Below are 25,379 nucleotides of genomic sequence, written 5' to 3' on the forward strand. Positions count from 1 at the left end.
GGGAGGGGCCCCCCACACGTCCTGCCAGCCACGGGCTACCATTCAGCGCGGCGGCGGCGGTGTGGTTACCGTCGCGGCGGTAACCGGGGACCGCGGCCAGTCCACATCTACTCCCGCAGTTTACGCCTCAAAGCCTTCCTAGTCAGAGCTTTCAGGCCCATTCGACGCCAGTGGGGGGCAGGGTTCGCCATCACCTCCTCCACTGGCGCTCCATCACATCGGACAGTTGGGTGCTGCAAATCGTCCGAAGGGGCTACTCCCTCCCCTTTGAGGCGACCCCTCCAACCATGCAACCGCGGTACCACCGCGTGTCGGGGGATCACTTGCAACTTCTGCAAGAGGACGTTATGGCCTTCTTGGCCAAGGGGACCATCGAGCGCGTTCCTGGGCCAGAAGTAGGGTGTGGTTGTTACTCCCACTACTTTCTGGTTCCCAAGAAGGGCAAAGGGGGCCTACGCCTTATCTTGGACCTACGAACGTCAACGGCTTCCTCTGGAAGGAGAAGTTCAAGATGCTGACTGTGGCTCAGGTCTTGGCTGCCCTAGACCCAGAAGACTGGATGGTAGCGTTGGACTTGCAGGACGCAAATTTTCACATCCCTGTCCTGCTGGCGTTACCTGCGGTTCACGGTAGGCCACGAGCACTTTGTTTACCGTGCTCTCCTTCGGCCTTACCAGCGCCTCACAAGTGTTCACGAAAGTGATGGCGGTGGTCGCAACTCATCTGCGCAGGTTAGGGGTTTCAGTCTTCCCCTACTTCGACGACTGGTTGTTGAAGGCGGACTCGCCCCAGACAGTCGTCGGCCATCTCCAGATTACGGCCAACCTCCTGCACCTGCTGGGGTTCTCCATCAATGTGCCGAACTCGCACCTGTGTCCCTCTCAGAAGTTCCTCTTCATCGGAGCGGTTCTAGACTCTGCGCAGTTTCTGGTTTATCCTCCCGAACAGCGGGTTTGGGATATTCAGGCTTTGATTCCGATCTTTCAGCCGTTATCCCGAGTCTCGGTCAGGTTGATGCTGCGGCTTCTGGGGCTGATGGTCTCCTGCATCCTTCTGGTGCATCACGCCAGGTGGCGGATGCGGGCTCTGCAGTGGGACCTGAAGTTTCAGTGGGCCCAGCATCAGGGCAACTTGTCCGACCATGTCTTGATCTCGGAGGCCACTGCAAGACAGTTGCAGTGGTGGCTCACGGACCGCGCTTGGGTCAGCGGCAGATCCCTCCCTACCCCAACCGGAGCACGTAGTTGTGACGGACGCGTCCCTCCAGGGCTGGGTGGCCACATGGGAGAGGCGGATATCAGAGACCTCTGTTCTCCGGCGGAGTCCCAGCTCCACATCAACCTTCTGGAGCTGCGGGCGATCCGGCTTGCAATGAAGGCATTCCTCCCCTCTGTCTGGGGGAGTGTAGTGCAGGTGTTCACAGACCACACCACCGCCATGTGGTATTCCAACAAGCTGGGCAGGGTGGGGTCGTGGACCCTATGCCAGGAGGCTCTGCACTTCTGGCAGTGGCTTGAACATCAGGGCATGACCCTGGTGGTTCAACACCTGGCAGGTTCCCTGAACGCCAGGGCGGACAAACTCAGCTGTCGGTGCATGATGGATCACAAATGGCGTCTGAACTCTGACGAGGGGCAAGGTCTCTTTCAGCAATGGGGAGAGGCTTGGTTAGATCGATTTGCCACAGAAGAGAACGTGCAATGTCATCAGTTTGACTCGTTGGAATTTCCAAGGCGGCACTCGCTCGGAGACTCTTTTCGTCGCGAGTGGAGTTGCTGTCTGTTGTACGCCTTTCCGCCTATATCACTTCTGCCCAGAGTGCTGAAGATCAGGAGCGACCGGGCCCATGTCATCCTTGTGGCTCTGGACTGGGCACGAAGATACTGGTATCCCGAGCTACTCGGCATGTCAGTCGATCCCACGATTCGTCTGCCTCTTCAGGAGGGCCTTCTGTAGCAGCAGCAGGGGACGGTCCTCAACCTGAACCTGTCCAGCCTCCACCTCCATGTGTGGAGATTGAGCGGCGACAGTTGAGGCCATTTGACTTGCCTCCTGCAGTCTGTGATGTGATTCTAGCAGCCAGGCGTCCCTCCACAAAATCGGTATACGCCTGCTGGTGGAACAAATTTGTGGCATGGTGCACAGCAAAGGCTGTGGATCCACTCTCTGCCCCTCTTTCTGAGGTTCTCCTCTTTCTTCGGTCTCTTGCCCAGCAGAGCTCTGCTCTGGGCACTCTAAAGGGCTACCTCTCTGCCATTTCCACCCTCTTAAGGCTCCCTGATCAGCCCTCTTTGTTCAAGTCCCCAGTTGTAAATAGGTTCTTGAAGGGCATCACTCATGTTTCCTCCTGTTCCTTTCGTGATGCCTCAGTGGGACTTGAACCTTGTTCTGACTTATCTGATGTGCGCTCCTTTCGAGCCACTTCATAACTGTCCTCTTCATCTCCTTACTCTCAAGACTGCATTCCTGGTTGCCATCACCTCTGCCAGGAGAGTGAGTGAGCTCCAGGCTCTTTCTTCGAAACCTCCTTTCCTTTCTGTCCATCCAGACAAAGTTGTGTTTTGGACGCGACCCTCTTTCCTGCCCGAGGTAGTCGCAGCCTTCCACATCGGGCAGTCCATTACCTTGCCCACCTTCTTTCCGCCTCCGCATCCCTCGAAAGAGGAAGAGAGGCTCCACCATCTGGACCCAAAACGTGCCCTCTCATACTATCTGGATCGCACACGCCAGTTCCGGGTGGAGGACCAACTCTTTGTTTGTGCACCACCCTTCCCTTCTTAGCGCCCACGTAACAAACAGAACATTTCCTGATGGGTCGTCTTGTGCATCTAGGCTTGCTATTCGCTGACTAAAGGGGAGCCTCCTGTTGGGCTGAGGGCCCATTCCACTCGGGCCACGGCGGCTACCCTTGCAGGACATCTGCCTGGCAGCTCCGTGGGCCTCACTGCACACGTTCGCAAGACGCTACTGCCTGGACAGCCAAGTCCGGAGAGATGGCTTTTTCGGCTGTTCCGTTCTCCAGGACTTTCTGGTGTGATCATTGGTTCGCAGTCCCACCACTGGGGTTGGTATTGCGGGGTATCTATTCTAAGGTAAGGAATCTAATACTAACCTGTTTCTTTTAGATGCACAAGTTACTTAACTTCGGTAACAATATATCTGTAAGAAACAGTAGTTAGTATTATATTCCTTACCGCCCCACCCATCCTCCCCGTTCTGCGAACCGATATCTAGGGTTAAGGTCATCCCCTTTCAGGGCCCTAGTTTCATGGCACCAGTGTTGGTTTTTATCATGGCTCTGTGTTTCTGGCGCAGAAAAGCTGTGTATGAGAACGGACGTCAGCGCGCGAGGGCGGTGCCTAAGTACTCCTACGATGTCATGCCGACGACTGATGCGGAGCCGCAGATGACGCCTACCAAAGCGCAGGGGTAGTGCTACGCAAAATTTTCCGGATCCAGTCTGACGCCTGGGGATATTCTAAGGTAAGGAATCTAATACTAACTACTGTTTCTTAGATATATCGTTACCGAAGGTAAGTAACTTGTGCTTTTGGAGCACCACTGTTCCTCATTTTAGCCTTCCACACACCACCTCACTACGCACTTTTCCCACACTTACACCACAAGGCCCCACACCCGCACTTCACCTAACTGCTTGGAAAAAGATATTCGCCAAAGAGCCCCTCAATGTCTGGCATTGCAGTGCCAGCCTGACTAGTAGCAAGACCTATGATGAAGCATGACACCCAACAGGGTGTGTGAGGGCCCCAATTCCCAATTTGGGAGCCACTTTAGGGCAGGGGTTTTGACCAACCCAGCCGCCGCCTCCTCCTCCCCCCACAGGAACTGCATACTTTTCCTATCTCCCTGGTCATACCACACCTGGCGGAATCCATAAACATCAGGGCTCACAAACTTCGCTGGCATTGCCAAGCATATCGAGAAGGTCTTGATCTTTTCACCACTGCCAAGAACATGCAGTGTCCAGATTGTACATTGGAGTACCCTTGGATATGCCTTTCAGTTGGACTGGACCTCAAGACTCCTATGCACCTTCCCGCCTCTGTTTCTCCTAGCCAAAGTTCTGAAGAAGATAAGGAATGACTGGGCCCAAGTCATCGCAGTAGCTCCGGATTGGGCCAGGAGAGTGTGGTACCTGAAACGTCTGGCCATGAGCATCTGTCCTCCGATCAGGCTGTCCCTTGGAGAGGACCTTCTGTCACAGCAGCTGGGCAGGTTCCTGTACCTGAGCCAGTAGAACGTTTTCCTCCATGCTTGGTGATGGAGTGGCAACATTGACTGCTTTTGATCTCCTTCCTAAGGTAGTAAATGTCATTCTGGCAGCAAGACATCCCTCCACCCAAATCATCTATGTAGCATGCTGGGAGACGTTTATTGGGAGGTGTTGTTTGGTAGGTCTTTCCATGCCCTAAAAGTCCAGTTATCTAATGTCCTTCTTTTCTCCCTTTCATTACACCAGAAAGGTCTTCCAGCGGCCACAGTTAAATAGTCTGCAAGCCTCATCAGCATTTTTATGGTTACCTGATAAGCATCTCTGTTTAAATCACCTGTTGTGATGCATTTTCTAAAAGGGCTGACCAACTGATTTCCCCCCAAAAGCTTTTGTGATGCCCCAATAGAATCTCTGATATGCACCCACTTTAGCTAATGCACAATTGCCCTCTAAGTTTACTAACCTTGAAGACAGATTGCCTCATTGCTATCATGGCAGCTGGCTGCATGAGTGAGCTACAAGCACTCTGTCCAGCAGCTGTACACCACCACCTTTCTGGACAAGCTAGTACTTAGGATCAAAGCAGAGTTCCTCACAAAACTTGCCATGCCTTTCCACATCTGGCAGTCCATCACCTGGGGGCGCTCTTTTCCCCTCATCATCCGTCCAAGGGGAGGAAAGACTCCATCGATTAATCAGTTGGAGGGCTCTGAGATTCTATGTTGATCGCCCAAGGGACTATTGAGTGGACAATCAACTCTTTGTTTGGTTCTCAGGCAGAGACTGTGAAGAAACAGCCCCTCTCAAGATAGATTGACCTTTGTATAAAGATCTGCTACAGATTGGTCGATAATCCGCCTCTCGAAGGTCTCATTCGACCAGAGCCAATGCTGCAATCACCGAGCTGGCACATGCATTGTCCGTCTTGAACATCTGCCAGACTGCGACCTGGGTGTCCGTTCCAAGTTTACAAAGCACTACTGACTCAATAGCTGGTTCTGGCGGAAAGGACATTTTGCCTGTTCGGTCCTGCAGGGCTTTTTTAATCTGAGCAGTTCTACAGACCCACCACATGGGGTGGTCCTGCTTTGGTTATATATTCCAAAGGTGAGTAATCCACAGTTAGAAGTATCCATCAGAAGAAGTTAGTTACCTTCAGTAACACTGATGGATACTCTAAACAGTAGATTCCTCACTGGCCCTTCTCGTTCTGTGGAATGGACTAATTTTTTCCATCTTTAAAAAAGTTTCCAATTTAGGATCTGTACACTGTCAAATCTGATTAATGAGGGCTTTGCGTTCAGTGGCGAGGACAGATATCAGAAAGAAATTGACGTCAACACATGGAGACGACGGTTATATGTGGCCCAGTGCTTTCTACTTCGTTAGAATGCGTTTTGTGGTACATTGTCGAGGAGAGACTACATGAAATTCTCTAAGCAATTCAACAAACCGTAAGGTCTCTACTTCATTGGTGGGATCGATGATGATCAGAATAGGATATGATAAAAAGACTTTTTAATTCCCAGAGAACAGATGTCTTTCCTATAGGGACTGTTATCTCATAGTACTGCCAATATGTGACTCCACTTCTGGGGATTGAAATGTGGTAGGTGCCTCCGCCTGCTTCATGGGTATCTACAAAGATGATCAAGAGTACAATGAGAGAAATGTTACTTTCACGAAAGTCTCTTGTTACATGCACAGTTATATACATGTATGTCCTCTTCTGAGAGAGAAGCAAGTTTAAATGTTTCTGACCAACTTAAAGACCCTCATCGTGTTGGCCTCTCCCTTGAGCTACATAGTATAACAACCTATTCTTGGGTCCATATCCTGGGCTTTCGTTGAACTCGCCTATTTATGATGATCAGATTTAAGTATTTGTGAAGGTTAAAACATTTCATTTTGTTCCAGACTATTGTAACGTGTTATTATTTTCAATGTGCTATTGCAGTAAATGTGGGAATTCAGTCTGCAACATGAAAATGTGTAGCACTATCTTCTTTTGTACAGGGGCAGTGGGGAGTCACTTCAGTAGAAGAGGAAGCAGAGAATAAAAGAATCCTAACCTTTCAGGAATCTATACCAAAAATGCGTTCTCAGCTGCGGATACTCACACATTTCTACCAGGTAAAACATTGAAACACTTTATTAAATTGTTTAATAACATTTAAACTTCAACTCTGTAATTATGACTGCTTAACAATATCATGAGCTAATCATGTCAATTGGACCTGGATTGGTGTAAAAATCACAAAGTTCACCATTTTTTAAAAATGTTAAATTAGGCATTCTAATCTTAAGACTACCAATTTAATAATTTAACAGCCATATTTTAAAAACTAGAAGCTCCGGTAATGGTTCTAAATCGCTTTCTGGTGTTCGTGTATTTAAATGGAATTTACCTGTGGGAATGCACAAGTAATTCAGTGGTAGCTGTTAAGGCAAATCTAGGTCAGCTGGGTGAAGGGGGGGTACCCATATTCCGTTCTCAATTTGATCTGTTCCAGGTAGAAACATGTATAGCGGTTCATTGTAACAATTAGTAGGTGCTATTTCCAGTTTCCTTGTATTTGTATTCCAGATGATGGATGTGCTCAGGGTTCCCTAGACATTTGATTTAATGTGGCTATTATTTTGCCCTCTCAGCTCCACAAAGTCAAAGCCTTTTCAGCCCATATCTTGTAAGTACTCTGGCATTTCAGTTATAGACATGCAGCACATTGCTGAAGGGCTTTAGGCGTGTGCTTGTTTTTCTTATTCTTATGTCATAAGGTGTTCACTCAGTGCGGGGATGGTGTCCCTTGTGACTGCCGGCTTACAACTTGTTACAGTCTTTTATGTTGTATTCTACCATGATGGAAAAATGTGGCTATAGGGTACTCTTTCTTCTTTGTGACTCAATCGGTCCCCCGACAAATAAATGTAGCTTTTGCAACTGCTGTTTTTCTGTGAGATTGTGGAGCTTGCTTTTTCTCACCATGACTCCTTCAAAGCCTCCACCAGACTAAAATAAAGGGATGTGGTGGCAAGGAAAAATTAGGCAAGTTAAATCTTGTTTTTGTTCATGTCCCTCTGTTATCAACCATGGTGGTATTTTCCCTCCAGACAGACCTTTTGCAGATGAGGAACGTCTCCTTGAGTTATGTGATTTCTGTTGTCAGCATATCTTCCCAGCGTCTCCATAGGTTGCCTTCAGCTAAATAAAACTAGTTCCAAAGTGTTCACACAACAAACGGTGGCATCTAGAGATGCTTTTTTTGCAGATTACTCAACTCTGTGCCGTCTAGAACAGCGTCCAGGCTCTCATCAGAGGGTTAACAAAAGGCACAATGCCCCAAAGCTGCACAGGAAACCTGTTCTGATTGGCCGTGTGGTGTTTTGGGTGAGTGCGGGATAGAAGAGTTGATGGTTTTGTGTGTGTGTGATTCACTCTGGATGCTTGGAAATAATGCCTTGAACATTACAAAATTAGGAGTCTCATTCTATAAGGGCTTGGATAAAAAAAAACATTCAGCAGTGTGCCTTGTTCTACATGATGTTTCTAAGTGCAGAAAATTGCTCATTAAAGTATAAGACCAATGTTGTGGTCCTAATGAGATCGCAGGTTCAACTGCCCATTTTACCATACTGACCTGGGCCCATAAAAACTATATATGCAAATGAACAGGTAAACCTACACTCGTATCATAAATGTTTGTTAACTTTGCAAGACCTATACCATTTGACTTGCCTATCTAAATCACAGGTAACCTAAGTCCTAAGGGATCAAGGGAGTTAGCAAGAGAATAGGTAGTAAAAATAACATTTGCACTCATATAATAACCACAAACTCGGGAAAGGTTTAAATTCTTTATCTAATGAAAATTATTAAATGTCAGTGTCCATACTACATTGATTAAAACTTGATCAATCAACAAGAATATGATTAATGCAAGATGAAATGAGAAACTTTCATTAAGCATTGAAACATAGGGAGGGTAGAAAAGGGAGAAAACAGTACAATGACGAACCCATGTTAATTATATTTACCTAAAATGGTGTGAAGACCAACCCTGGCCACGGGCTGGATCAAAGGACAGAACCCCAAAGTGCAGGTGCCAGCAGGAAAGAATAGATGCAAACCAGAATCATGACGGGTACGGACCAAATTGGATCAGGACAGGACCACCTCAGGCTAAGACCGGCACCCACAGCTAATGTGCTACGCCTGCGTTGCACCTTCTCTGCAGCCAACAGCCAAACCCCGATTGGGTCTTCAAATTTCCCTGCCTAGTATCCCCGATTGAGTTATTGATTCTTCTGACGGAGTGCTCCGCATGCACCTCTGCTCGCGATCACCTATTGAGTGCGTTGGGTCAGTGACAGGTCAGCTATTCAGACAAGTCGGACAAATTAACTAACTAAGCCTACTCTAGTTATACTATTTTCCAGGGCAGTGCACCACCCTCCAATGTGCAAGTGTAAGGATCCCCAATTTTGATTGGACAAAAGGATGAAGAGAGGTCATCACACCATACCAAAATGAAATTTTTCTTCTGGATATTTAATTTAGCGTTCCCGTCTATCAATTTATTTTTCCCATGCGTTTTTTTATTCCACCCAACAATTAAATGTTCTTATAGAAATACAATGTTAATAGTTTGTCTTCCTCTACGCGAGTTCAGAAGGTGAGATTCCCAGGCGCATCTCAGTCAAGACTGTCCTTGGCATTTATTGAATGCCATGACATGAGTGTTTCTGGATTCTGGTGCGCATGTGCGGATGTGGGCTCCAAAATGGAGTTACAGATACATCTCCGGCCCAAACACGAGCTAGTTGCAAAGTAAAAAAGAAACAGTTTTAGAACGAAGAATAAATGAATGTTCTGTATACCACTTATCTCTACTCTATTCCCAATTATTTTATTTTAACTATTGTGTTTAGTGTTTAGGCAAAACAAAATGCTTAGCAAAAGCAGTGGTACAAGGTTCATGCATTCTCTAACGCAAAGCAGCCATCTTAGTTCTAGTGCGCAGAAGCAAAAGTTTCCCTCCAAGCAAGGTAGTACGTCATGTCACGTGAGTATGACAGACGCATGCGCAGTAGGAAATCCCGCGTAGCAGCAGCCATTTTAATGCAAGCGGATTATAGTTAGTAAAAGCACATTGAGCAGCTTCCCCTAGATGCTAATAACATTGTGTGGTGCAATTATTAGTACACAAAATGTTTATTATTACATTAAGTTATTTCGAGAGGGTTGAGTCCAAGCAAGTCGCTTTATGTGCGAATTCTTGCTCCATCACTAGTAGCATTCATCTGCAGCTGAAGGCCACACTAGGAGGGCTACTCAAAGTAAGAGGTCGACACAGGCTAGCTTGCTTCTTCATGCTAACTCCTCTGTTCAGTGGTTTTTGCACTGGCTAACACTTCTGCTGAGAGACTTGCGTGGCCTTGACTTTTAAGGCGATGACATCGAGGAACACATAACAGCCGACATAAAGAAAGCTTTATATGATACTGTGCAACATACTGGCATGGGCTTATTTATGTTTGCCTGCAAGCAAAAATCCATTCTTGCACTTGATATCTGAAATATATCTAACTGCAGAATCCTTCCCTGTGAACTTCCCAGTCATCAGTCCGGATCCAGAAGATTTTTTTTTGAGCAGTACCCCTGCACGCTGATAGGTGCTGTTGGTCAACTCTGCAAGATGCCATTGGCATTGTCTAAGTTATTCTGATGTCTGCGTCGTCTTTGTAGGCACAATCTCAGCGCACTGACATCAGTTCTTTTATTTCCGCACCAGCCAGGGAAGATTTGTAATTTTTTGACACTTTTCTCGACTTTTTGTTAATATTTTTTTATTGGTGTGTAGGTGAATCCAGCCTGGCCAAAAAGACTTCAGGATTCAAACCGTGCGGCGCCTGTCACTGCATCATATCGGTCACAGATCCCCACCTTGTGCGTCTTTGGTGCCTCAAGCATGACCATGACCCGAAGTTGTGCTCTGACTGCCAGGCCATGGCTCCGAAAGCTTTGGGGAAGGAGTTCCTTAAGCTATTTGTGGCTGCGACGTCTGGCAGGTGCTGAGAAATTTCTCCATGTTTCCAGAGTCACAAGTAAGACACTGTAGCATAGTCTGCAGACAGTCACCATTTTAGAAACCCCTGCATGTGTGTAACTTGCTCTGCTCCTTTATATGCCTGTCGGATACTACATTTTAGATTTTCTGTTTGAGATAAGACATTGTTCCACAGCTTGCAGTTCTCCTCTTCAAAGTTTTGAGCACCTTGGGAAAAGCCATCATGTTAAGGCCATTCCCTTATGCCGATACACATCTTTTGGTACATTCATTATGTGCTGCACATTCCTGGCCTGGCAGTACAATGTGATTCTTCCTCCTCTAGGGAAGATTTAAATCAGAATTTTCCAGGCCTCTCCATTTTTGGGTTTAATTACTTTATTGAATTTTCTGGAGTATGTAGGCTCTAGAGTACTTGGATGAATAGAGCTTAATTATCATAGGGCTATTGACCAGTATATTTGCTTTTCACAAACCGTGTTGGCTGACCATTAATGTGCATCCACAATCCTCTGCATTCGACCCTTGATCAGTGTCTTTCCTCACCTTCAGTGAAGAGTTTCTTTGAACATAGGCACAGCCTTCTAGTATGTTTAGAAGCCTCATAACATCTAGCAGTCTAAATAGCACCCAAAATCTAGATAACCATACAGGTAACTCTGCCTAATTATCTCATTATCAGGTAATCTGAGACAAAACCCTAATTAAATACAAGCAGTAGCTCCATTTCGACATTATTGCTACTCCACCTTGACTCTGACAGAATTACCACTTAGTTGTGCTGCAAATGTCAGTGGACCCTCTTTAGTCAGTGAACCAGGTTTGGTCAGGTGGGTTGTTATGCTGCTAGATCTCTTGAGCCTGAACATTTGCCCTGCCTCTTCAGGAGGGCCTCCTGCCTCGGCAACAGTAGAAGGTCCACAACAGTCACCTCCCTATACACAGAGATTGAGTCATGACAATGGAGTTCCTCTGATTTTCCTTCTGAGGTACTGGATGCCCTCTATGCAGCCAAGCATCCTTCAATGAAATCTATTTTTACTGTACACTGGGAAAGATTTTGGTCTGGTGTGGAACACAGAACCTTGATTCCCTGCATGCAACGTTTCTCAGTTTTGCAGTGGGCATGGTTAAATGCTGTATACTGGCCAGATAGGCTTTTATGTTTGCCAGTTCTGCCTTCCATATCACCTGTTGTGATGCAGTTTCTAAAAGGTCTAACTCAAGTTTCTTCCAATACGTTTTCTCATGCCACAGTGGGAACAGAATTTGATCCTCCTATTCATCATGTGCACACCATTTGAACTGATACATAATACTCCTGACATATAAAAACTTTCTTTGTCACACAGTCCACATAAGCGAACTGCAGGTGCTGTTGGGGCAGCGTCCCTTCAGCACTTTCTCGCAAGACAAATTGGTGTTGAGATATGGGTGAAGGAATAAGGGCTAAATCGGTCTTAGTTTGCTTGTGTTCCTTTTCAGGGAGGACCTGGCCTGACAGTTAAGGGTCGACTTTTACCATTAGTGCAGGGTCAGGACTGATTTGCAAGTGGGTGGGTCCATTCTGTAGCATGGTGGGCAAAATAACAATGGGCTAGGATGCGGCAGCAAGTAATTAGCAGTATCTGTGATTAATTCACACATTCCAGCCATTTATATATTTTTCTGAGGACTTGGTCTGACTTCCTTCCAAAAGTGGTGTCACCCTTTTTTGTCAAATTGTTTCCCTACCAGACTTCTTTACTGCACAACGTCCCTTGAAAGCAGAACAGAGGCCTCATCTGCCTGATGAGTCCCAGGTTTTTATATTGACCATACAAGGCACCAACAAGTGGATGACAAGCTGTTTTGGGGTTTTGCTGAAACCTAGAAAGTCAAAGTAGTGCAGTGGAACACTCACGTGGTGGGTAGTCCTTTGTATTAAAGGTTATGCTTTGGCGAGGAAATGCCACCCTGAAGGCATACTGGCCCATTCCACCAGGTACGAATATACAACTGTGCTGGCATGGAGGTCGCCTGTCCTGGACATCTTGCAGCTGCAACATGTACACCGTTGAATACTTTCACAGAGCATTACTGCCATGACAGCCAGGTCCTCAGAGATGGCATTTTCCTCTTATTTATGTAAGACTTCCTGGTTTGACTACACTCATCAGACCTTACACCTTTTAGAGTTACTGCTTTGGCATCTATTCTCAAAGTACCTTCAGAAGTCATTGTCTTGCTGGTAGACAGATTCCTTACTGGCCTTCCTCTTGCTTGGTGGATCTGTGTAGTGGAAATCTGCACTGTGTAATAAGGACCGAAGTTAGATTTAGGCACACTGTTGTCTACAGGTTGTTTACAATGATAATGTCTGAGGGCGCGGAAGGAGAAAGGAGGAGGATTAAGAAACTGATTATCTTAAAAACATCAATAGTGAATCCCTCTCCCTGTACCTGAACAATCTTACGCCCGCTGAATTGCAGGATGCCAATTCTGCTGCTCTTGAACTGGCAAACACCCTCTCAGGGGCGTTAGAGATCCTGGCCCCCCTTAAGAAACCTTACTCTGCGAGAAAGAACCCTTCATCCCCCTGGTTCTCGGACAAACTTAGGTTGCTGAGACAAAGGTGTCGTAAGCAGGAGAGGCATTGGAGGACTAGGCTGGATCCCTTAGAGAAGAAATTACATAGACTCCTCCTCAAAGATTTTAAATTGGCTGTAATGGAGGAAAAGAAGGACTACTTCTCTAAGATTACTGCTTCCCTAAGCTCCTCCAGGGATCTTTTTAAAATTATAGACTACCTGTCCTCCCCTCAGGAAGCCGATCCTATAGTGAAATCTCAAGATCTGTGTGACAACATCTCGGTCTTCTTCCACTCTAAGATCGTGGATATCTATAGCTCCCTTGAATTATCTAATCAGAGTATGACTCCCCCTGACACTCTGGCTTCACCCGGAGCTCCGAGTACATCTGTTGGACCCCTGCCCAGCTTTCTGTCCTTCCCCCTACTTTCTCCTGAGCTGACAATTCAGCTCCTGGACAACATCAAATCAGGGTCCCCTTTGGATCCCTGTCGCTTAAAGTTCTCAAATCCTGCCGGGACGCTGTTACTCTTCCCCTCATGAATGTCATGAATCGTGCTATTGCTGAGGGAGTATTTCCAACCTCCTGGTAACTGGTGGTTGTTAAACCCTTACTTAAGAAGTGTACTCTAGACCCTGGGATCTTGAAAAACGTCCGCCCCATTTCACTCCTCCCGGCTCCGGCTAAGATGCTGGAATCCCATCTTAATCGCCACCTCAGCTCCTTTCTTCAAGACTCGGCCCTGCTTGATATCTCCCAACATGGTTTCAGGAGTTCCCATAGTACTGAGACTGCCCTAACGGCAGTGGTTAATGACATCCGCTCTCAAGTCGATAAAGGCTATTCCACCCTTTTGGTCCTTTTAGAGCTGACCGCGGACTTTGACACCCTATCTCCCTCTATTTAGATCTCTCGCCTTGGGGAGATCGGGGTCGGAGGCCCTGCTGTCGCAGGGATTCCGTGCTCAGAAAGAACTGTGCATAGTGGCTTGGAACCTCAGTTAATTAGGGTGTGCCAAAACTCACCCCAGTACCCAAAAATCCCCTATCAGACTAGCAATCAGTGTCCCATTGGTCATCATAAACTCCAAATGCTTAGACAAACCAGAACATGGACTTAGTACACCTCAGGTAACGTGAAACACATGAACACTTTCGTTACACAATCATTTCAATCCAGAACAAGGAGTAAAAGAGGACACGTGCATATTTGAAATGTTTATTCACCAATGCAGTGTTCTCAAACGCAGTATCTTAGCTAATACAAGCAAACATATTATAAGAAACAAAGTAATCAGCATAGTCACTAGTCCATAGAACACAAACGGTGAAAGCATAGTATTATGCTAAAATTAATAGGGTTTAACAAAACCTATTTCTCACCCTCCCTAGCTAGTATATTATATTTAAGAAGGTCTCTTTGGGTTTTAGCAGAGAGGCCCCATACCTCAAGATCCTAGTGGTAAGGGATCACATTATCAGCCACCAGCTCTCTGCAGGCGATGCACCATCAAGTGTGTTTGTATGCTCTCGTGCAAAGCAATATAAAACACGCCTACAGCCAGAACTTGGCTGCAGCTGCATGTATGTTGTCTAGGAACATGCGAAGATCAGTGCTCACAACAACCACTGTGTTGAGATATCCTTGAAGGTTTCAGCACTCACTGTACAGACACAGCTGACCAAGCAAGGCTGATATCAGTGTAACATATTATTCTCGTATGAATCAAAAACATTCTACTAGGCTCAAAGCTAAAGCAACAACTATGTGTCGTGTGCAAAAGCAGCAAAAAGGTAAAATGGCGTTTAAACTCCTAAAAAGCTCATGCTAACTTAACACAGCATACAGGCTATATATATCTATATATCATTGCCTTGAGTCTCCAGTCTTCCTTTCTTCTGAAAGAGAGCAGAGTGTGAAGTTGGACCAGTTTCTTTCTACCCCGAAGCCTGTGCATTGTGGGGTCCCTCAGGGCTCCTCAATGAGCCCTACTTTATTTAATATCTATGTGACCCCACTTGCCAGGATAGTTAGATTGTTCGGGCTGGAAGTACTTCCATACGCGGAGGACACCCAAATAATGGTCTCTCTCTCACAGCCTGTTAATGATTCGGCTTCGAACTTCTGGAACTGCATGGAGGCGGTGTCTCAGTGGATGAGTCAGAACTTCCTGAAACTGAACGGAGAGAAGACGGAGGTGTTGATCTTCGGGAGCTGTCAGGAGGTCTGGTCCAATGACTGGTGGCCGGCTTCTCTCTGATTGCCCTTCCCCCCGTCAGTTTGCCAAGAACCTAGGGCTTCTGATGGACTCCTCGCTCGCCTTTGACCGTCAAGTCAGTAGGACTGTTTCCACCTGCTGTGGCATCAAGGTCCTCAGAAAAATTGCTCACTACCTGTCCCCTGAGGCCCGGACACTGGCCACTGTGGCCTTAGTCTCTTCGATACTTGACTATTGTAATGCCCTTTACGTGGGCATTAATAAGAGTCTTATCTATCGCCTTCAGATGGTTCAGAACGCGGCTGCAAAGATGGTCCTTAACCTCCCCGGACGTGCCTCGATATCAGCAGCCTGTAAAAGCCTACATTGGCTTCCCATTCAATCTAGGATCTCCTTTAAGATTCTCTGTCTTGCCTACGAGGCTCTCCATTGTACAGGTGCTGAGGGTCTTAGGTCACTTATACATCCGTATGCTCCTTGTCAATCCCTTCGCTCCTCTAGCAAAAATCTTCTTGAGGTTCCCAAGTTCAATAAGGCCAAAGAGGGAGGTAGAGCGTTTTCCATGGTTGCTCCTAGATTGTAGAATTTCATTTGACCCCCCCCAAGATGCCATTCATTCATGTCATTACACAGCACGGCATATATATGCAGCCCTGACCTAACACTTCTGAGGCAGTACAAGAGCACTCTGTAGCTACACTGCACCACCTGTTGGCTCACAGGAACCATTGCCTAGGAGAATATCCAGTTTCTTCTGGGATATTCTAAAGGTGAGGAAACTGTGGTTATGGAAAGTACTAAGTAACTTGTTTTACTACATGGATAGTGGCACTCATGCAGATTGTGTCACTGTGATTTAGTGGGTTGGTTCTCATGGGAAACATATACTAGGTGATGTCTTTGCCCTGACCTTTCACTCCCCATTTGTCACAGGACTATCGCCCTACTAATCGTACAAATTGCATTAGCATTTTGCCTCTAGGCTTTTTTTATAAGCCCTCAAGTCCAGAATAATGGAACAAAGTGTGGGTCCGAATGAGGGGACATGTAAATCAGACCGGTAAGAGATATAATGTATTCTAAAGGGGCAGCTTTAAATAACAGATTGTCGGAGCATCCAGTTGCATGCCCTTGTAGAACTCCATTTACACGTCACTCTAACTCAATCATTTAAAGAAAAAATGTGAAGCAAGTAACCCTGCTGAGATGTGCAATTTTACAAATTATCTACTTGTACCACGGGCATGCTGGTTCAGAAATCTAATTGCCCAGTAACAAAAAGCTAGTTGTCCATTTAGGGCCATACAGTGGCGTGACGCAAGATGGCAGGGTCTTAAGTCAGAACTAGCATTGTAGTTTCCCAGATTATGCAATGACTCGTACAAAGTCATGGTTTGGATTCAATGCTCTTTGTCACCTTTTTTTATTATACCTGACACTGAATATACCTGTCCTCTGTTTGAGTCATATCTTTGAATAATCAAATACTCTGCATATGCAGAGGTGCTGTGCATGAATGGTATTTATCTGATAGACATCTAACCTCAAAATCCTTACCATTGAATTTCCCATGCATCCAATAGGATCCAGAAGATTTTTCTATGAGCAATACCCCTGCGCGCCGGTAGGTCTTGTTGGTCCACTCAGCATGACGGCAACAGTGTTTACGCTGGAAATGATGAGCGCATCACCTATATAAGAACCACCTCGATGCGCCAGCGTAATTTCTTTTCATCCACACCAGTCAGGCGCTGATCTGTGAAGAGTGCTACTCTAGGACACTTTTTGAAAGGCTTTTGGTCTTTTTGTCGACACCTTTTTTCTCAGTGTGTAGGACCCATGTCCAAGAAGGCTTCAGTATTCAAGCCGTGAGGCAATCGTGACCGCACCATGTCAGTGACAGACCCGCATTTGGTTTATTTGTGGTGTCTGGAGTGTGACACGACTCCAAGTCATGCGCTGACTGCCAGGCCATGGTTCTGAAGGCTTTGAGGGAGCTGTCCCTAAAGCTGCTTGCGGTCCTGCAGCCAGTGCTGTGTCGGTCTTCTCGGTACAAGTACTGCCTTAGGTTTCAGAGGAGACCCGGGTCATCATTTTCCAAGCCTTATTAGACGGGAGAGATGCAGCAAAGCTTGCCACTCGATGTGGCTTAGATATGACTGACTCGCTGGGCAGAGCGATTTCTACAATGGTGGCTGTCAGACGCCTCGCCTGGCTGAGCACATCTGGCTTTTCAGGGAATGCCCAGGCATCGCTCATGGACATGCTTGATGGCACCTATCTCCTTGGAGACAAGGCAAACACCGCACTGGAGGACTTTGGGACTCACTGGCAGCGGCCAAGTACTTGGGTTTCTCAGCTGTCTCCCGTCCCCAGTCTGCCTTTTGCTCCTTTCGTGGCTACGGAAGGGGCAATAACCCGCACCAACCCTATCCGAGCCACCCAACTTCCACTACTCCTGCGTGGTCGATGGAGCAGTTCATTCTGACCCCATGAGTCAGGTAGTCAGAGGTCCAGTCAAGCCACCACACACACATACCCCCAACCCCACCCAACTTCAGCCTCCAAACCCTCCCGGTCTGGCGGAACATGGGCATCCAGTTGGTGACAGGATCCATCATCACCTCCACCACTGGCAAAACATTACTTCTGACAGGTGAGTTCTCCAAATTATCTGAAGGGGCTATTCCCTCCCCTTCGAGACTATCCATACCTCCATCCTTCATCTGGCTGACTGAGGATCATCTACATTTGGCCCAGAAGTAAGTCATGGCTCTATTGGCCAAGGGAGCCATAGAGATGGTTCCGGCTCCAGAAATAGGCTGTAGTTGCTATTCCCGCTACTTTCTGGCCCTGCAAAAGGAAATGGGCCTTCATCCTGGATCAGATTTACGGGCCTTCAATTACTTCCTATAAAGGAGGAATTCAAGATGCCACATTGGGTCAGTTCTTGTCTGCCCTGGACCCAGGTGACTGGATGGCAGCATTGGACTTGCAGGACGTATATTTTCACATCTCCGTCCTGCCTGTCCACAGGCATTACCTGCGATTCACGTTGGGCCACAACCACTTGCAGTTCACGGGGCTCCCTTTTGGTCTTACCAGCGCCCCTCAAGTGTTCACCAAGGGGATGGTGGGGGTCAAAGCTCATCTGCGGAGATCAGGGGTGACGTTCTTCTCCTACCTCGACGAATGGCTGTTGAAGGCAGGCTTGCCCCAGGCTGTCGTCTCCACCTCCAGACTATGACTGCCCTCCTTCATTTGCTGTGGTTCTGTATCAATGTGCCGAAGTCACACTTGACTCCCTCTCAAATGGCCCCATTGATCAGAGCTGTTCAAGACGCAGTGCAGTTTCAGACCCATCCTCCCGAACAGCAAGTCCAGGACATTCAGGCTATGATAGATGTTTCGCTCTCTATCAAGGATTTCAATGAGGGTGACTCTGAGGCTGCTGGGTTTCATGGCCTCCTGCATCCTGCTAGTGACACATGCCAGATGGCATATGCAGGCTCTGCTGTGGGACCTGAAGTTCCAATGGGCACAGTATCAAGCAAATCTCTGGTTTAGATCTCAGAGGGCGTTCCAAAACACCTGCAGTGGTGGCTGTCAAATCTCGATTGGGCCAGAGGCAGACCCCTCCCCTTCCCCACCCCAGATCTCACAGTAGTGACGGATGCGTCTCTTCTGGGTTGGGGCTGACATCTGGGGAGGTGGAGATAAGAGGACTCTGGTCTCAGGCAGAAGCCCTGCTCTATATCAACCTCTTGGAGCTTTGTGCGCGCCGACTGGCACTGACAGCCTTTTTACCATCCATCAAGGTGAGGCTAGTTCAGCTGTTCACGAGCAACACCACTGCCATGTGGTACAGCAACAAACCCGGCGGAGTTGGGACGTGGACCCTCCTTCTTTAAGAGGCTCTGCACCTCTGGACTTGGCTGGAAAAGGGCAGTTCCCTTGTGGTTCAACATCCGCCTGGTTATCTGAATGCCAGAGCAGACTAACTCAGCCGAAGGTGCCTTGTGGATTACGAGTGACTTCTCCATTCGGAGGTGGTACATGGTCTCTTTCAGTGGTGGGGAGAGCCTTGGTTAGATCTGTTCGCCTCCTAAGAGAACACGCAGTGTCAGCAGTTTTGTGTTTTTGGAGTTTCCAAGGCGGCTCTCGCATGGTGACACTTTTCGTCACTATTGGACCTCAGGCATCCTGTACGCCTTTCCATCCATACCACTCCTGCCCAGAGTGCTCAAGAAGATCAGTAGCGACCAGGCACAGGTTAATCTTGTGGCTCCTGATTGGGCACGGCAAGTTTGGTATCCTAAGCTTCTGGATATGAGCATCGATTCTCTGTTCAGGCTGCCCCTTCTGGAGGATCTTTTGTCGCAGCAGCAGGGGAGGGTCCTTCACCCGAAACTGTCCACTCTCCGCCTCCTTGGGTGGAGTTTGAGCGGCCACAGTGGATAGCTTTTGACCATCCTCCCAAAGTCTGTGAAGTTATTCTGGCAGCCATGCGTCACCCCACAAAATTGGTATATGTCTGCCTATGGAACAAATTTTGTAAACCTTGTACAAAACAGTCTATTGGTCCCTTATCTGCTTCTCTGGCAGATATTCTCACGTTTATCCTTTCCTTGGCCCAGCAGGTCTCTGCTTTAGGCACTCTGAAAGGGCTACCTTTCGGCGCTCTGAGCTTTTCTATTTCTCTTTGCTTTTTAAGTCCCCTCTGGTGCAGAGGTTTTTGAAGGAGTTAACTCACTTGTTTCCCCCTCCTCCATGTCTTATGCCACAGTGGGACTTTAATTTGGTCCTTACTTTCTTAATGTACGCACAGTTTGAGCAACTGCACACCTGCCCTCTACGGTTGCTCACTATCAAAACAGCTTTTTTGTTTGCAATTACCTCTTTCAAAAGGATGAGCCAACTGCAGGCACTGTCATCACAGCCTCCTTACCTGACAGTCTTTCTGGAAAAAGTGGTACTGAGCACTAGGGCATCCTTTTTGCCCAAGGTTGTAACTCCCTTCCATCCTCTACCCACTGTCTATGCACCTTTGTTCCCTTCCAAAGAAGAGCTACCGTGATCTCACTAAAAAGTTCTGGTTGGAGGACCAACTCTTTATAGGGTATGTGGGAGCAAAGAAGGGGCGTGCTGCTCAAAAGAGGATTATCTCTTGTTGGGTTATCTTCTGTATAAAAATCTGTTGCGCCTTGGCGAAGAAGCAGCCTCCTGAAGGCCTTAGGGCCTATTCCAGCAGGGCGAAAGTAGCCACCACAGTGCTTCAGCCTGGGGTTTGAATCGCTGATACCTGCCATCAGCCACGTGGGCATCTATGCACATGTTTGCCAGACACTCTTGCCTGGATTCTCATGTTCTCAGGGAGGATCTGTTCAGCCGCTCTGTGCTACAGGATTTTCTGGTCTAAAACGTTCCGCAGTCCCTCCTCTGGGGAAGGTATTGCTTGGGTATCTTTTCGAAGGTAAGGAATCTGCAGCTAGATGTCTCTATCAGATGGACAAGTTACTTACCTTTGGTAAAGCCTGATCTGATAGAGACCTGATCTAGCAGCAGATTCCTTGCGGATCCACCCATCCTCCCTGCACTGTGGAATTGCTTTTAGTGTCAGGGCTGTTCTCCTTCAGGGCCCTAGCTGTTCTTTTTCAACACACTGTGGTCAGTCAGTTCATGGCTCTGCGCTTCTTGCGTGGAAAGTCGTGGAAAGTTCTGACGTCAGCGTGCCGGACTGGCAATTATATTGAAGACGTGGACATCATCACGACAACTAACACCACGCCATGGACGTCACAAGGAGTCGACCAACGTCATCTCCCGGCACGCAGGGATACTGCTACGAAAAATCTTCCGGATCCAGCCTTATGCCTGGAAGTTCAAAGGTAAGGTATCTGCAGCTAGATCATGTTGCTACAAGATAAGACGTTACTGAAGGTAAGTAACTTGTCCTTGTCTTCTTTTGAGAAGAGATATTGTTTCTGCTAACCAAAGCTTTTTCCAGTGTGCTGGTGATGTTGCCACCAAAGACGACAGGGCTTGAGCCTTGTAAGGACTATCTCAAACAAATGTCTGCTAAATCCCCATGAGGTGTCTCTCTGGTGTTTGAGTTTGTCTCTTGTGTAGTGGTGTGGCTCACTGGTTAGAGGCGATACAGAAAAGGGGGTGGTGATGAACAGAGTGTCTGAATTAAGCAGACCACTCTTACCCAGTCCAAAGATCAGGGCTTGATCCTTCACCGTTTTTTAGCTCACCGCACCATCCCAGCTCAGAACTTGGCTATATGCAAATTAGTCTGACCCTGGCCCAGTGCATTATGGGAACAGGGCAGACCAAACTACCAAGCCAATTCTTATACTGGGAAGGAAACAAGCTACCTGGGACCGGTTTCTGGCATTTCAGCCGTCTTTGGCCCGGCTTGCTTGAATCGTGATGGTGCAATGAGCTAGGGACTCACATCTGAGTATACCCTTCCACACTTATGGTGGACAAAATTGATACAGAAAAGGGGGTGGTGATGAACAGAGTGTCTGAATTAAGCAGCGCACTCTTACCCAGTCCAAAGATCAGGGCTTGATCCATCACCATTTTTTAGCTCACCGCACCATCCCAGCTCAGAACTTGGCTATATGCAAATTAGTCTGACCCTGGCCCAGTGCATCATGGGAACAGGGCAGACCAAACTACCAAGCCAATTCTTATACTGGGAAGGAAACAAGCTACCGGGGACCGGTTTCTTGCATTTCAGCCGTCTTCGGCCCGGCTTGCTTGAATCCAAATGGTGCAATATAGCCAGGTTCTGACCTGGGATGGTGCAGTGAGATAAATAACGGTGATGGATCAAGCCCTGATCTTTGGACTGGGTAAGAGTGGTCTGCTTAATCCAGACACTCTGTTCATCACCACCCCTTTTCTGAATCGTTTTTGGCCACTATAGGTGTGGGAGGGTATAGTCAGAGATGAGTCCCTTTCTCACTGCACCATCAGGATTCAAGCAAGCCGGGCCGAAGACTGCTGAAATGCCAGAAACCGGTCCCCGGTAGCTTGTCTCCTTTCTGGTGAAGAATTGGCTTGGTAGTTTAGTCTGCCCTGTTCCCATGATGCACTGGGCCAGGGACAGACTGATTTGCATATAGCCAGGTTCTGAGCTGGGATGGTGCAGTGAGATAAATAAAGGTGATGGATCAAGCCCTGATCTTTGGACTGGGGAAGAGTGGTCTGCTTAATTCAGACACTCTGTTCATCAACACCCCCTTTTCTGAATCGTCACTGGTTAGAGGCGGCAGACCCGGAAACAGAGGTCGGCCCGGGTTCGATTCCCGACGCGGCAGGGTCTTGAGCCATGGTCAGCAGACTCGATAATTCTCGCCTCAGTGCCTACTCCAACCATGGGTCCCACTCAGCAACTCTGGGCAATAGCTTGCTTAATCTCTACTAACGGCCCCATCAGTGCCGGGGATGCTTGTCTTCACCTTGGAGGAGCCCAGGAGGGACCATCTCACAGGGAAAGCCAGGATGGGTTCCCCAGCGGTATACAGCGCCGGGATGCCCCTTTACTGGGGCAGCTTTGCGCTTAACAAGTATACGACATTTAACATTTTACTCCAAGGCCTTCGACAACTGCACACAAATGAGCCTGAAAGCCACTGAAGATCAAGTGGTAAAGATCTATGTGGCAAAGCACCAGAACACCTTGTGCAGGTCGTGTTTGAAATTTAAGTTGAGGGTGCGGGCCAGCTCTTAGTCCTAAGGTTGATCTTCCTCAATGTCAGACTTTCATGTAGAAAAAAATTAAACCTAAGAATTCCTAGTGGGATTGGCCCCTTCCCACCACTCGTCTGAGAAGGCGCAAGGGCATCACCATGTCTCTCCATCACTGTACCAATAGAAGCATCTGATTTTATTTCATATCCCAATGCACCCTGAATTCCAGGGTGCATCGGGACCTCTCGGCAAGTTTAAGCCGTTTGGGAGGCTAGGTTGATCATGTTTTGCCCTCTCCCTGTTCTCTCTGGTGCACCTATGGACCTCCGGGATCCACAGGATACTCCAGTTAGATTTATGCCTGCAGGTTTGTCCATGGCACGATCTGGATATATTGAACCAACTGCCCCTTATTCATGTATACCAGCAACCAAGGACACAAAACCCATCCTTCTGTAGGACTCTGTGCTGGCATCGACTAGACCCCGACCAAAGCCATGCCCAGAATGTGACATGCCACCAACACCTGAGAGCTTGGTGGTACAGGCATCTACCAGCTAAGTAAACCCAATGCCTTTCCAACATACTCCCCTGAAAGGGAATCAAAGAGTTGCCCCTTTAGACAAGCGTATGTTCTTTTCAGCTAGTTTTAGCCTGAGACCATTAACTGCAGCTGCCTACTTGATGATATTTCTACGTACTCTGGGATAGGATGGGTGAGATTCTGCCCTTGGTCCCAGAAGACTTGCGTCTTTCACTGGCCGAGACTATTCGCGACGTTCGGGATGCGGCCAAATTTGTCATTTGCTCGGGCCTGGATACCACTCACTGCATGGTCTAGGTCATGGTAACTTGCGTGGTGCTGCGGTGCCATGCAAGGATGAGTTCTACGGGCTTCTCCGGGAACGTCCTCACATCCTTAATGGACATGCAGTTAGTTCAATGGCTCCCTCCTGTTTGTCAAGAAAGCAGACCCTGCCCTGGAGCTAGTTAAAGAAAGCCAGTCAATTGCACCCTTTCTGGGTCTTTCACCTCCAGTCCGATAAATCCCCACAGTAATATAATCCTTTTAGGGGATATGCCAGGGGCCTGGCATAGACAGTGCCAGCCCAAACCACCCACACTGTAGGCTTTCCAGCACTTTTACGGACGAGGCTGTGGTTCCGGCAGACGGTAGCCTGGCCAACAATGATGCTGATGGTAAAGTTACTTACCATTAATCATCGTTTTACCTCAAGGACATATTCCCCATATTGGTAACTGACTCGTCGGGATGTGACGCTGGCAGGGGAGGCGAAGCCGGACCAGATAAGGGGCTGCAGGGAACACCTAATGGCAGCTGGACCACCGGAAGTGCAAAGGGCAAAAGCCCGCAAAAAAAGATGCGTAAGGATTGGACGCGCCTTTGGAAAAGTACGAACCGCCCAATAACATTGACAAGGGTAGGGCGACCAAGAGGGTCAAAAGGTGGCAGGAGTACCACAATCGGACCTCGCCTCATCTCCTTGGAAGAAAGACTGACATGCGATGCAGCGAGACATGAAAGACTGAAATGTGATGCTGCAAGACATGGCCACTCTCATTCTGCAGCCTGCAGACGAAGCAGGGACGCTGGCTAGGTGGCACAAACAAAGAATCAGGAATGCACCGGGAGCCAGGGATCGTGCTTCACAGGGGCACCTCGAGCAATCATGGCAGTTCTTATCGGGCGACACAGCCAAGGCGCAAGATAATCCAACAAGGAGATCCTGCCTCGTGGTAGGATGGCCAGCTGCCCAGGTTGTGCACCGCAGAGTGGGTCGAAGTGGGCGGTGGCACCCCCAAAGACGCGTCATCACGTGGTTGAGGTGAGCATGGGTCATACATGAATAAGATCTTCGCTAGCAAAGCGGACAAGGGGTTGGGGGTACTTTACAGCCCCTTTTATTTCCACACTGTAGGGTCATAGTGGAAGATGGCGTAGTAGTATCTGGTTCAAACAGAGAATCGGCAGGAGGAGGGGACGTTACGTTATGTTATGTTAGCGTAGCTTATAAAGTGCATGGCTACCCCAGCAGTGAGGCGTCCCAGCGCCAGCGGACAAGCAGCAATGGAGGGTGGCGGCTAGCCAGATGTAAGGATAGCCAGAAAGATGGCTATAATCTAGAGCCCACGAAGCAAGAGCGCGGGCGCCCCCGGCTAGATGGAGGAAAATAGCCAGGTTTTAATTTGTTTTCTGAAAGCCCAGTGATTTTGTGTTCTTCGAGCCAAGATTGGGATAGAGTTCCAAAGGGCTGGAGCTGGGGACCTAAATGAGCCCCACCCCGCTCTGCTCCTGTGCACCCTAGGAGTACAGGCCAGATGCAGTGCTCGCGTTGGAACATAGTGTGCATAGCCCCTGCAGAATCTGGGGACCTTGACCATGTAGAATCTTGTGGATGGTGAAGAGTTTTGAAATGAATTTTCCGTTCGATCAGAAGCCAATGTAGGTGGTGCAGGAGATGGGAGGTATGGCAATGCGTAGGGAGGGTGAGGAGAGTGCGGGCAGCTGCATTCTGTGCCCTTTGCAGTCTCTTCATAACTGTTTTGTTCATACTCAGTA

The 25,379-nt window shown here is 47.9% G+C and overlaps 1 protein-coding gene across 1 annotated transcript in view; it reads left to right on the forward strand.

Moving 5' to 3' along the window:
* The window catches only part of TUBGCP3 (tubulin gamma complex component 3), a 418,028-nt gene that overhangs the window by 388,199 nt on the left and 4,450 nt on the right, over nucleotides 1-25,379 (forward strand). The window contains exon 21 of the mRNA XM_086934339.1: nucleotides 6,251-6,367. Within this exon, the coding sequence (XP_086790465.1) occupies nucleotides 6,251-6,367 (117 nt within the window). The remainder of the gene's footprint in view (nucleotides 1-6,250; nucleotides 6,368-25,379) is intronic.

The sequence above is a fragment of the Lissotriton vulgaris genome, chromosome 8, assembly GCF_964263255.1.
Source record: "Lissotriton vulgaris chromosome 8, aLisVul1.2, whole genome shotgun sequence".
Classification (NCBI taxonomy): Eukaryota; Metazoa; Chordata; class Amphibia; order Caudata; family Salamandridae; genus Lissotriton; species Lissotriton vulgaris.